The sequence below is a fragment of the Prionailurus viverrinus genome, chromosome A1 (genome assembly GCF_022837055.1).
Source record: "Prionailurus viverrinus isolate Anna chromosome A1, UM_Priviv_1.0, whole genome shotgun sequence".
Taxonomy (NCBI): Eukaryota; Metazoa; Chordata; class Mammalia; order Carnivora; family Felidae; genus Prionailurus; species Prionailurus viverrinus.
In genome coordinates this window covers 88,608,136-88,622,383 of record NC_062561.1, presented here as the reverse complement: position 1 = coordinate 88,622,383, position 14,248 = coordinate 88,608,136, and the positions used below count along the sequence as shown (strand labels likewise).

The window sequence follows — 14,248 nt, the reverse complement described above, 5'->3', positions numbered from 1 at the left end:
CTTACATGGGCCTGGAGTGGGGGTGGGGCACACCTGGGTGGGGGATGGGGCACCCCTGGGGTGGGAGGTGGGGCACACCTAGGCTGATGGATGGGGCACCTCTGGGGTGGGGGTGGGCACACCCAGGCTGATGGATGGGGCACACCTGGGGTGGGGGGTAGGGCATACCTAGGGTGGGGATAGGGCACACCTGGGGTTGGGGTGGGGCACACCTGGGGTGGGGGTGGGTCACACCTAGGCTGATGGATGGAGCACCTCTGGGGTGGGGGTGGGGCACACCCAGGATGATGATGGGGCACACCTGGGGTGGGGGATGGGGCTGGGCAGGCCAGGGGTGGCCTAGGACACTGACCTGCACACAGGTCCTGCCAAGTCCTGGGCCCCACCATCAGGCAGCAGCCTGGCATGCATCAGGGGAAGCCAACAGCCCAGGGTGACTCCAATGGCCGTCTGCCTTGGCCCTGTCTGTCTCTTCTCCAGCTCCTAGACTGACTTTGGGGTCAGCATGAAGTCCAACTGGGGTATTTTTCTTGTATGGCTTGTGATTTTGGTGTCATATCCAAGAATCCATGACAAATTCCAGGTCATAAAGATTTGCCCCTGCGTTTTACTCTAAGAGCTTCATGGTTTTGTGTCTGATTCGTTCTGGTGTGTTTAGGGAGTTAAATTGAGGAAGGGGTCTATGCAGTCATCCCTGCATTATTTGTTGGTGAGACTGTACCCTCCCCGCAAAGGTCCACCTGCCTGGGTGTGTCCCTGGGCTCCAGCTCCACCCGGCTGGTCCTGCCCATGCATTTCAACCACCCCTGGCAGCTTGGCCTCACCTCCACTCCTATTCCCCGCCAAGGGTCCCTGCTTCTCATTTACCATCCCTGCTCAGGCCTCAGTCCCCCATGTGCAGGATGTGTGTGTCCTGGGTGGTGTCCCCACTAACACAGAGTGCTGGACCCTCCTCCTCCTGACCTCCACCCAGCTCCTTGCAGCCAGTCCTTTCCTGAGAGGCTGGACCTGGGCTCCTGCTCCACACCCTCATCCGTGGGCCACCCAATCAGGAGTATCTGGGGCCATGAGGCAGTCCTAACTCCAGAGATGCAGCACTTGATGGTGAACTTGTGTGCACACAAGTGTGAAGGCCCAGCTTTGACACCCACTCCCCTGGGCTCAGATCCCGTCTCAAATGCTTCTGTGGTGTGACCTGGGCTGGTTGCCCTCACAGGGATGAGCCCTACCTTTCCTGCTTCTTGACCCCAGGCCCAGGCCCCCAGAGCCCCCAAAGACTGGAGCGAGAGTGCGTAGGTGACAATTAAGCTTGGCTGGCATTTGTTGGGTGGGGTGATGCGTGCGGGACAGTCTTGCTCTCTCTATGGGGACAGGAATTCACCTGAGGGCTGGACATTGCACAGAGGAAGCCTGTGTGACTGGACTCAGGGCCGACCATCAGCAGACCAAGAGGGGGATGGGTGTGGAGGCAGCTGTGGCTCAAAGTCCAGAGAGAGAAAGTGATGGCCCTGTGCGTGCAGCTGTGTGTGTGAGCATCTTGTGTGCATATGTCTGCATGTGCACAACTGTTGGTGTGAGATTGCATATTTGCACATGTATGTGTGTGCATGTGTGTTCCCCAGAACCTGCCTGCATGTCCAGCATGGACCACACTCTGGGTGATTGACAAAGGGCAACGGCTCCAGCAACGCCCTGGAGCTGGGTGTCCTACAGGCAGTGAGGCTTCCCAGGGCTTGCAGACCCTGCTGCTGGGTGGAGGGCTGTGGTCCTGGCAGTGGTGGGGACAAGCCCAGAGTACAGAGGGAATGGACAGAGGGGTGGGCACCTGGGGAGAGATGAGTGTTTGGACAGAATCCCAGGATGGTGGGGGTCAAGAGGTAAGCCTGCCAGGTTCCAGGTATTCTGGAATCACAGAACTCCAGGGCTGGGCTAGACCTGGGCAGGACAGTCCCGCTCAACAGGTCCTGGCTGCTCCCAGAGGCCGGACTGGGGTGGCGGGCGGGGGGGTGCCAAAGCCCAAGCAGCCTCCGGGATCCCTGTTGGTCTTGGCTGGCACTGGGTGGCTCTTCCAGCCCCGTCTGGCTGGCACTGGTCCCAGGCCCACCAGTGCCTGCCTCTGGTGTCTTGGGAGAGCCAAAGGACCCAGAAAAGGAGGGTCTCCAGCACCTGTTCTGGCCACCAGCTTCCTCACCAGCCAGGCATTGCCACCCCAACAGGCCCCCGCCAGGGCCAGAAGCCCCTGAGTGTACATCCCCTCCCCAGCCCTTTGCCCAGCAGACCCCACCAAGAGGATCCAGAGTCAGGAGCCAGGCTGGGTCCACTGGGGCAGACAGCACGTCTGGCTGGGTGCACGGGCTTCATTTCCTGTCCTAGAGAGTGAAGACACATGGCTGCTTCACCCACGCAGAGCACCCACATGCAGCTCACTCACACATGCACACATGCAGCTCACACACACATGCGCACAGGCAGCTCACACACATGCAGCTCACACACACATGCACACATGCAGCTCACACACATACACGCACGTGCAGCTCACACACATGCACACACGTGCAGCTCACACACACATGTGCAAGGCAGCTCACACACACATGCAGCTCACACACATGTACACACATGCGGCTCACACACATGCATACCTGCAGCTCACACACATGCGCACACACAGCACACACATGTGCACACACATGCAGCTCACACACATGCACACGCATGCAGCTCACACACACAGCACACACACATGCGCACATGCAGCTCACACACACGCACACATGCAGCACACAGATGCACACATGTAGCTCACACACATGCGTACATGCAGCTCACACATGCGTAATGCAGTTTCCACACACATGCACACACACATGCAGCTCACACACATGCACACATGCAGCACACAGATGCACACATGCAGCTCACACACATGCGTACATGCAGCTCACACGTGCGCAATGCAGTTCACACACACATGCACACACACATGCAGCTCACACACACATCTCACACACATGCACACATGCACACACACGCAGTTCACGCACACACACAGCCCACAAACATGCACATGCGCACACAAGCCCCCCAGGACCGCCTGCCTGCTCAGTCCTCTGTCCCTATAACCTTTGTCTGTGTGATACCAAGTAACCCTCCTGGTCAAGAGACTGGACAGACACAGGCCAGGCGGCCAGGTTGGGGGAGGAGACAGGCTGGGGCAGGTGGACATGTGGAGTCCCAGCACTCACAGCTGGCCCCATGCTCACAAGCAGGGTGGGCTGCTGGGGGTCCTGGGGCAGCTTCTGCCCTTCCTTCTCACTGGGCGGGTCCTTGATGGGTGAGGATTGGGGACCTTGCGGCATCCTCAGAAATCCCCTCCTGCTTGCCATGCCGGGATCCAGGACAGGATGGTGGCGACCTTGTCCCATCCCCAGAACCACCCTCTTGTCATGCATGGATCAGGGACAGGCTGGTGGGGACCTTGTCCCATCCCCAGAACCACCCCCCCCCCGCCCCCATCATGCGGGGATCAGGGATGGGCTGGTGGGGACCTGGTGCCATTCTTGGAACTCTCCCCCTCCGCACACCAGGGCTGGTGTTCGGCCCTGCAAAGGCGTGCAGCTGCTGGCCCCTGTCAGGGCCCCAGCAGCCTGGGAGCTAGGCCGCACAAGGGGGGCTCTGCAAATGGTTCCCCCAACAGAACGAGCCTCCTCCCAGGTCCTCTTCCCAGGAGCCCCTGTCTGCCTTCTGGAGCCGCTTGAGGGTGAGGTCCCATAGGGGCTGAGGAAGCAGGAGGAGTTGCTCTGGGGCTCCCAGGGCTGGAATGTGGGATGAGCCATGGTCAGATCAGATTTCCTCATTTGCCTGAGGAGCTCCCTAAGTTGGGGGAGCCAGCCCTGCTCTAATGGGAACCAGCTGTGGGAGGGGGAGGCCGTGTCTGGAAGAACAGGCCACGTACTCCGTGCTCCCAGGGAAGATCTGATGATCCCCGTCTTTTACAGCTGGGGAAACTGAGGCCCAGAGAAGGCCCATGTCCAGGACCCCTCCAGACTGCAGCTGGGCACCCTCAGCGTCCAGCCGGCTGTTCCCTGTGCTCAGACCAGGCAGACCCTCCAGCAGGCTGGGCCAGCCCCTATGGGGCCCCTCTGCTTCCCAGGGCACACGCTCTGCTCCCCACGCTGGGCTCACAGGGACACAGGCTCTGTGGCTGGGGGGTGATTCTCAGGCCATCAGCAGAGGGCTGCTCTGGGAGAAACAGCAGTTGTGGTGTGGGCAGAGAACCAGGGCACACCGTGGTCCGCCCCAGCCCCCCAGCTCCTGCTATTGACGGCTAGCTGTGTATCGGTCAGCGTTTGCTGCATGACAGACCACCCTCGACTCATGGGTGAACCACAAGGAGGTCTCATCCATCTGCCTGCAGGGCCTAGGTCTGGGGTGGGGACCTTGGTGCCAGGTCAGCCTGGAGCTGCAGTTGAAGGTGGGGTTAGGGCTTTGACTGTGGCTGAGCCTTCCTGGAGAGGGCTGGGAACTGGTGGCTCAGGGGGTACAAATCACAGGGAGGCTGCCCGGGGCTGGAGGGATGGCGTGGGCCTGGGAGAGGGCTTTGAACAGGAGGCAGGGGATGGGCATGGGTCAGACCCAGCTCAGGCATGAGGCACAGTGATGACCATACCTGGGCTGACCCTACACTCAGGACCCCACGGCCTACTGCTGACACCCTAGGATCCTGTCAGGGCCAGGACCCCTATTCCTGCTCTGCTGATGTGGCCTGGCCCTGGCAAAACTCGGGTAGGGGGCACCAGAGCAAGGCCCAAGATGTGGGTGGACTGGGTCTCCAGGGCAGGGACACAGAATGGGGTGTGGTCGGGAGGGGATGTGGGGGTGAGAAGCAGGTGGGCGGGGACAGTCCAGGGGGCACAGAAGGGGATGTGGGAGTGAGGAGCAGGTGGGCAGGGACAGTTAAGCCACAGGAATAGGAGTTGTTTCTGCAGAGAGGGGCATTATCTTGAAACGAGGATGTTGATGATTGTATTGAGGTTACTGAGGTCATCAGCATCCGTGAAGAGGATGCTGAGCACACCTGTGCATGCTCAGCGGGCCTCAGCCATTTCCACTGGTGTCTGCACATAACTGCAGAGCGCTGGGCAAGAGGTGGGACCAGGCCTGAGGAGGAGCAGGGACAGTCTTACCTACCAGGCAGTGTTGCTGGAATGGCAGAGTGGCAGTGTTGCTGGAATGGCCAGTGGCAGGCCCCCCCACAGTCAGGCACCATGGCTGGGGTTGGGGTCAGGGCTGACCGTGGGCACCCTGGCTGGGGTGGGGGCTGGATTAGGAGGACATTCCTTGGATGCTGTGCCCTCCTTACTTGGGGAGTCCACTGCCTTCAGGGCTCCAGGGAGGAAAGCAAGACCCTGCCCAGCAGAGCCCCCAGCCTAGGTGGCAGGACAGCGTGGCTGTGTGGCCCCCAGGGGACAGTGGTGGCGGACTGCTCCCCAAGGAGCTGGAAGGTGCCTTGGGTGAGGTGGAGCACAGTGGGCAGGATTACAGGCATGTGGGACAGCTTCTCGGTCCCTCTGCCAGCCCCCCGAAGCAGAGGTCCCTTTGCAATCACACCGTGCTGTGGAGTGTGTTCTGCAGCGCCCAGGTCCCACCCCTCAGGTGTGATGGAGGTGACTTTGCCAGCAGGGAGCCTGGCCAGCCCCCACCAGCAGACACTTGGCACACAGGAATCTGCCTCCTGATTACCCAGTTCAAAGGGCTTGTGTGTCCCCAGCTGCTTCTGGCTCCTGGTCCTGGCCCGGAAACGGGGTGCCACACAAGCCCTCCACCCGGGGACTCTTGTCCAGCTCCTGCTGTCATGGGGCCTCAGCACCAGACCTGATGTAGGGGCCAGGATGCTCAGAGTGGAGCTGGCTCAGCTGGATGCCAGGACATGCAAGTCTGTGCAGACAAGGCTTCTGGCTGACCGGGGCTCTGGGTCTCCTGCATGTCAGCTGGACCTCCTGCTGCCTGGAGGAAATCAGACCTGTCCTGGATGCCCCGTCCCCCAGGTCTCACCCAGATGTCCCTGTCCCCCAGGTCTGTCCTGTATGTTCCTGTCTCCAGGTCTGTCCTAGATCTTCATGTTCCTCAGGTCTGTCCTGGATGTCCCTGTCCCCAGGTCTGTCCTATATGTCAGGTCCCTAGGTCTGTCCTAGATGTCCCTGTTCCCCAGGTCTCACCCAGATGTCCCTATCCCCAGGTCTCTCCTACATGTCAGGTCCCCCACATCTGTCCTGGATGTCCCTGTCCCCAGGTCTGTCTTAGATCTTTCCATGTCCCTCAGGACTGTCCTAGATATCCCTATCCCCCAGGTCTGTCTTGGATGTCCCTGTCCTTCACATGTGTCCTAGGTGTCCCTATCCCCAGGTCTGTCCTACCTGTCATGTCTCCAGGTCTGTCCTGGATGTCCCTGTCCCGTAGGTCCATCCTGGATGTCCCTGGGCCCCAGTTCTGTCCTAGATGTCCCTGTCCCCAGGTATCTCCTAGATTTCCTTGTCCCCTAGGTCTGTCCTGGATGTCCCTGTGCTCCAGGTCTGTCCCACATGTCCCTGTCCCCCAAGTTGGTCCTAGATGTCCTTGTCCCTAGGTCTCAATTAGTCACTGTCCAATGACTAATGAATGGATAAAGAAGATGTGGGGGTGCCTGGGTGGCTCAATCAGTTAAGCGTCTGAGTCTTGGTTTCAGCTCAGGTCATGATCTTATGGTTCATGGGATCAAGCCCCATGTTGGGCTCTGTGCTGACAGCAAGGAGCATGTTTGGGATTCTCTTTCTCCCTCTCTTCCTGCCCCTCCCCTGCTTATAATCTCTTTCTCAAAATAAATAAATAAACTTGAAAAAAAGATTTGGTATAATACTACTTGGCGATGGAAAAGAATAAAATCTTGCCATTTGTAATGATGTGAATGGAGCCAGAATGTATTATGCTAAACGAAATAAGTCGATTAGACAAAGACAAATACCACATGATTTCACTCATATGTGGAACTTAAGAAACAAAACAGATGAACATAGGGGAAGGGAAGGAGAGAGAAGAGAGGGAAACAAACCACAAGAGACTCTTAACTATAGAGAACAAACTGATGGTTGATGGAGTGAGGTGGGTGGGAGATGGGCTAGATGGGTGATGGGCATTAAGGAGGACGCTGTGATAGGCACTGGGTATTGTATGTAAGTGATGGATCACTGAGTTCTACCCCTGAAACCAATATTGCACTTAAGTTAAATAACTACAATTTAGATTTAAAAATAAGTTTAAAAAAGTGTCCACGTCTTTTGTTTAATGTATTCCTAAGTATCTTATTCTTTTTGATATTATTGAAATGGACCTGTTTTGTTAATTTCATTTTCAAATTGTTCATAGCTAGTGTACAGAAATTGATTCATTTCTGCATATTGATGTTGTATCCTGCAACTATTATAAATTCTAACCATTTTTAGTGGAGTTCCTATGCACAAGATCATGTCATCTGCAGATAGAGATAATTTGACTTCTTACTTTCCAATCTGGATGCCTTCTTTTCATTTCTTATCTAATTTCTCTGGCTGGAGCCTCCAGAACAATGTTGACTAGAATGGAAGTGGTGAGGTCAGACATCCTTGTCTTGTTCCTCATCTTATGGAAAACACACCCAGTCTTTCACCATTAAGTATGATGTTAGCTGTGGGGGTTTTGTAGATGCTCTTTATCAAGTCCATAAAGTCCCTGATACTCCAAGTCTGTTGATCATTTTATCATGAAATGGTATTGATTTTTGTCAGGTGGGTTTTTTTTGCATCTATTGAGATGAGCATGTGGATTTTGTCCTTAGTCTATTAATAGAGTTTATCACATTGTTTTTGCATGTTAATCCAACCTTACATCCCTAGCACAAATACCACTTGGTCATGGTGTATAATGCTTTTAATTTGTTACTGGATTCAGTTGGATAGTATTTTATTGAGGACTTTTGTTTCTGCATCATAATAGATAGTGGTTTGCAGTTTTCTGTTCTTGTGGTGTCTTTGTTGGGTCTGGGAAATACTAGCCTTCAGGACTGAACTGAGAAGGGCTCCCTTCCCTTCTATTTCTCCCTTCCCTTGCTTATTTCTCTTTGGATGAGCTTGTGAATGAGTATTACTTCTTCTTTAAGTGTTTGGTAGAATTTACCCTTGAAAGCCTCTGGTCTGGGGTTTTTCTTTCTGGCACATCTTAAAAGTACTAACTCAGTCTCTTGGAATAGGTCTATTCAGACATTTTATTTCTACTGAGGTCAGTTTAGATAGCTCGTGCCTTTCTAAGAACCTGCCCATTTCATATAAATTTCTCAGTAGTTGGCAAACAGTTGTTAAAAATATTCCTTCACTAACTTTTTTTTTGGTAATTATCACTAACTTTATTAATGTGAGCCTTTCTTTTTTTCATTGTCTAGCTAAAGGTTTATCAGTTCTGTTGATCTTGTCAAAGAACTTCGGTTTTCTCTATTTTATTTTGTATGCCATTGATCCACTCTCATCTCTATTACCCCCTTCCTTTTGTTTGCTTTGGGTTTAGTTTTTGCTTCTTTCTGTTACTTAAGGTGGAAGGTTAGGTATTCATTTGAGAACTCTCTTGTTTTTCATGCAGTAATTTAAAGCTATACATACTTTTAAGACCTGCTTGAGCTAGATCTCTTATGTTTTTTTAATGTTTATTTTTGAGAGAGAGAGAGAGAGACAGAGCACAACCAGGGGAGGGGAGAGAGAAAGGGAGACACAGATTCTGAAGCAGGCTCCAATCTCTGAGCTGTCAGCACAGAGCCCAATGAGGGGCTTGAAATCACAGACTATGTGATCATGACCTGAGCTGATGTCGGACGCCTAACCAACTGAGCCCCCAGTTGCCCCATACATGTCTTATGTTTTTATATGTGATGGGGGGGGATCTCTCTCCCCTCTCTCGCCTCTCTCACTCACTCTTGTGCTTTCATTTTAATCTATTTCCAAGTATTTTCTAACTTATCCTGTGATACTGTCTTTGACCCACTGGTTACTGAGGAGTATGTTGTTTAATTTACTCATATTTGTGAATTTCCCAGATTTTATTCTATTATTCTTTTCAGATTTCATTCCATTTTGGTGAGAGGACATAATTTGTATGTCCCTTAAATTTCAGTCCCTTAAATTTATTTGAGGTTTATTTTTTGATCTAGCAAATGGTCTATTCTGGAGACTATTCCATGAGTTCTGGAGAATGTGTGTGCTGTTGCCTGGTTAGGTGTTCTACGGTTCTTGAGGTCTGGTGTTGTTCCAGGCTTGCTCATCATTGGTGATCTTCAGCTTAGCTTTTTATCCACTACTGAAAGTGAGTTGTTAACATATTCAGCTTGTTATTGTTTAATGTCTGTTTCTCCATTCAATCCTGTCAGTTCTGGCAGCATGAATTTGGGGACTCTGTTGTTAGATGTTTCTGTCTTTATAATTATTGCATCTTCATGATACACGACACAATTCATGATGAATTGATCCTTTTACACTTTTTAAATGTCTTTTTTTTTTACCTCTAGTAATGTATTTTGTTTTAAAGTCCTTGTGATGCCCTGAGCATACAATCTAGCTATATCATTCTAGAATTCTGACCTACAGATCTGTGAGATGATAAATGTGTGTTTTTAGGTAAAATGATAGGTTTCTGATCATTTGTTATGCACCAATAGGGAACGAATATGGATTTTGGTATTAAGTGTGAGCTGTTGCCTTACCATATACTTAAGTGTGCAGTGGCTTTGGAATCAGGCAGAGAGGGTGGTGGCTGGAAGGACTCTAGGGACATGATAGGAAAAGCCTAGACAGGGTTTATGGGGGTGACAGTGGGAATATGGATGCTGGGGATGCTATAAGTGCAGTGCTATTGGGATCTGGGGGAGGAGTCTCCTCGTGTAGTGGAATAAGGCTTGGCAAAGTTTGTTTCAAGGGGACGCTGGGTTTCTTCTTGCCCTTATGGGGAACATGAAAGAGGAAACATAAGCAGAGGAAAGATCTGTTGAACAAAAAGACACTAGGGAGTGATGATTTTGGAAATTCCCCTCCATGCTGCTGTTTCCTCAGCAGTAGCCACTGTACAACCGTACAATAGCATTTAGTTACCTCAGTGTGCACATCTTCCTATGTGATTTCTTTTTTTTTTTAATTTTTTTCAACGTTTTTATTTATTTTTGGGACAGAGAGAGACAGAGCATGAACGGGGGAGGGGCAGAGAGAGAGGGAGACACAGAATCGGAAACAGGCTCCAGGCTCTGAGCCCTCAGCCCAGAGCCTGACGCGGGGCTCGAACTCCCGGGCCGCGAGATCATGACCTGGCTGAAGTCGGACGCTTAACCGACTGCGCCACCCAGGCACCCCTACCTATGTGATTTCTTTACCCACCCATGGTTTCTGTGCTATTATCATCAGAAATATTATGTTTATTTGTATACACATACCCAAATACGTGTGTGTGTGTGTGTGTGTGTGTGTGTATGATTGTATACATTTGTATACTTGTAATATATATATATATATATATATATATATATATATACACATAGCCTTATGCAACAGCTTTTTAAACAAGTTAAGGGGATGAAAGAGAGGGTATATACATTATGCAGTCTCTTACAATGATCTGCATAAGTACCAGTCCCAGAGAATTTCATTTGTTCATGTGCATCCTAATTACCATCCATTGTCCTTGCTTTCAACCCAAAGAATTTTCCTAAATAAAACTTAGGAAGCAGATTTGCTAGCACCAGATTCTCTCAGCTCTTATTTATATGGTAATGTTTTTATTATGCCTTCATTTTTTTTAAAGATAATTTTGCTGGATATAAAATTCTTGGTTGGTATTTCCTTCCCCCACCCCCACCGCTTTGAGTATGTTATTCACTGCTTTCTGGCTATCATTGTTGGCTATTGTGAATACTGTTTAAAATATATTGTTTTTGACTGAAGCAGTCTTTAATTCTTTTTTTTTAAGATTTTATTTCATTTTGTAAAATATTTATTTATTTTGACAGAGAGAGAGAGAGAGAGAGAGAGAGAGAGAGATCACAGTGGGGGGGTGGGGCAGAGAGAGAAGGAGAGAGAGAGAATCCCAAGCAGGCCTCACCAGTCAGTGCACAGAGCCCGACTTGGGGCTGAAACTTATGAAACAGATAATGACCTGAACTGAAGTTGCACGCTTAACCAACTGAACCACCCAGGCACCCCACTTAAAACATTTAAAAAACCTCATTGCAGTCTCTTCTTGAACTCATGCTTTATGAGGAGAAGTCTGATGACATTGCTCCTCTATAGGCAAGGATTTTTCCTCTGATGTCTTTCAAGATTTCCTCTGTCTAATTTTTTGCTGCACTGAACATGATATGTCTCTCCATATATCTTATTTGATGATGTTCTCTAAGGTTCCTGGATCTGTGGTTTGGTGTCTACCATTAGTCATTAGTCATTACTCCTTATGGCTTCAAATATTTCTTCTATTCCTTTCTCTTTTTCCTCTCCTTCTGATATTCCCACTATGTGTATGTGACACCTCTTGTGATTGTCCCACCATTCTGGGGCATTGTGTTATTTTTTCACTTTTTTTCTCTTTGTCTGTCAGGGTTTGGACATATCTTCAGGATTCATGACTGTCCCCTTGGCCATGTCCACTTTGCTGATGAGTCCAGCAAAGGGGGTCTTCATTTCTGTGACAGTGTTTTGATTTCTAACATCTCCCTTTAACCCCACCCCCCTTAGCACTTCTATCTCTCTGCTCACATGGCCCATCTGCTCCTCATGCTGTCTACTGTATCCATCAGAGCCCTTAGCATATGAGTCATAGTTTATGTTACCTGTCCAGTAATTCCAACATCTTTGCCACACCTGGGTCTGGTTCTGGTGCTGCTCTGTGTCTTCAAACTGTGTTTGGTCCTTAAGTATGCCTTGTAACTGTTGTCAAAGCTGACATGATGTATGAGGGCCTTTAGTGTGAGGCTTTGTTTACCTGTCTGCGTTCACTGCTGTAGTGGTGGGTCCAAGGACAGACTTTGTGGGCTGATCCTAATTATTTTACTGTGGTAAAATACACATATACCATCCTAACCATTTTAAAGTGTACAGTTCAACGGCATTCCTTATATTCCCATTATTGTGTAACCATTACCACCAAGAACCCTTGTCATCTTGCAAAATTAAGACTATATTCATTAAATAATACCTACTTTGCCCTTGGCAACCACTACTGTACTTTCTGTGCCTATTTTGACTACTCTAGGGACCTCATGTAAGTGGAATCCTACAGTGTTTGTCTTTTTGTGACTGGCTTATTTCACATAGCACAATGTCCTCAAGATTCATCCAGGTTGTGCCTTGTGTCAGAATTTCCTTCCTTTTTTTTTTTTTTTTGAAATTTAAAGAAAAAATTTACTGAAGATCTGAAAAACAATTCCTAAAAGATTGGCTTTTCCAGAAAACTGTAGCTACACAACGCATTGCATCTATCATGTTAACATGTGCATTAGACACAACTACAAAACCATGAAACAAGCCACCATTCTTCAACAATCAGAGCAAAGGGACGATGCCTAAGGAACAGCATGGACGGCCTGTAGGATGGCCTCTTTACTTTGAGCACCATAAAAATAGGAGCACAGACGGATGAGCGTGTTCAGGTATATACACTGAATCGAACCTTTGGCACTAGGAATCAGAGCAGTTTGTCATACAGCATTAACACATATTATAAAAGTGCGGAGTGTCAAAGGGATAGAACCACCAGCATTCAAAAGGAGCTTGGTCGACTAGGCAATAAAACACTCTACAGTATGTCTCTCGTCGTCCATCACTGAATACACTGGTAGCAACTTTGAAATGAAAAAAAAGAAAAGAAAAAAGGAGCTATAACCCCTTTTATTTTCTCTGTTTAAGATCAAACAGAAAACAAACATCAATTCTGTTATACACTAACATTTGCAAAGTACATCATTTGTACAAGAGGAGGACTAAACAAAAATGTGTTTACAGAAATCCAAACAGCGTCAGTGCCTGGCCTCACACAGCTTTCTGATGGTACTCAGGCGGGGCGACTTCATAATCGCTGGCACTAAACAAGGTTGCAGAATTCTTTGCCAGGTATTTTAGGAAGTCATGAAGATAATTCAGCAACAATGCAAGACTCTTCTCATCCAGAGGAGTATAGGCCAACATGGCTCCAATTCGTACAATCTCAGTAGATGCGGCGCCCCGTACACCTGGGACATGGGCGCGTCCGGGTGGTCTGCGAGAATCTCCACGTACTGTGGCTTCTCAAATTTGTAGAGCAGCTGAGTCCCCAGCATCACATTGAAGTACTCCTTTATGCCGGCCACCACCTCATTCACAGCGTACTCATTATCTGTGTTTCCTCGAGATTTCTTGTAATTTGCATAATCCTCTAGAATGGAATCCACGTTCTTCTTGGCAGGAAGATAAAACAGCTGTTTTTGCCGGGTAATTAAGTCCCAATCATCAACAAGCCACGGTTTTAATTCTTCAGGAATCTTTACTTTCACTTCAACTCTGTTCATGAATGTTTCCTCATTCTCAACGGTAGGATCCACTCGGGCCCTTTTCTTGCGAGGAGGCTGAGGTGTCTCGCTGGTACTGCCACCATCTCCATTTCCAGGTGTTTTCTGTTTGTTCTTTTTGGTTTTCACTTCAACACTTTTCTGCTGCAGGCCAGCAGTCTTCTTCCCTGGGGCAGCGCCTCTCATCTTCCCCTCTGCATACTGCTCCTGATTGTCTTTTTGAAGTTCTCACTGTTTCTGCAGATTGGTGTCCACGTACTTGAGTACTCTGCTTTCTGGAACCCATTCGTCCCAATTTTTATTCCAACCACTGAAATATATAAAGTATTTCACTTGTTTGTCCTTTATGGCAACCTTTACACACTTTGCTTCATAGAGAAGAGGCCCATGAAAGCACAGCACTCGCTCACCCTCCTGGAATTTGGGCTTCGGGTCCTGTTTCGGCGCCATTTATATCTTTCCTTCCTTTTTAAAGCAAACTAATATTCCATTCTATTTTAAGGAAGAACAATATTCCATTGTATGTATAGAACATGCTTTGGTAGTCCATGCATCCACTGATGGACACATGGCTTGTTTCCATGTTTTATCTACTGTGAATAATGCTGCTATGAATATGGGTGCACAAATATCTCTTCAAAATCCTGCTTTCAATTCTTTGGGGTA

At 49.3% G+C, this 14,248-nt stretch overlaps 1 protein-coding gene across 1 annotated transcript; it reads right to left on the bottom strand.

The window, feature by feature from the left end:
* Window positions 1–12,941: 12,941 nt before the first annotated feature.
* LOC125163985 (mortality factor 4-like protein 1) lies at window positions 12,942–14,037 on the bottom strand. Its single transcript, XM_047856411.1, is given in 2 exon segments — window positions 12,942–13,240; window positions 13,243–14,037. Coding segments are annotated over 2 exon segments (699 nt in total). The 5' UTR covers window positions 13,769–14,037; the 3' UTR covers window positions 12,942–13,067.
* Between the last annotated feature and the right edge of the window lie 211 nt (window positions 14,038–14,248).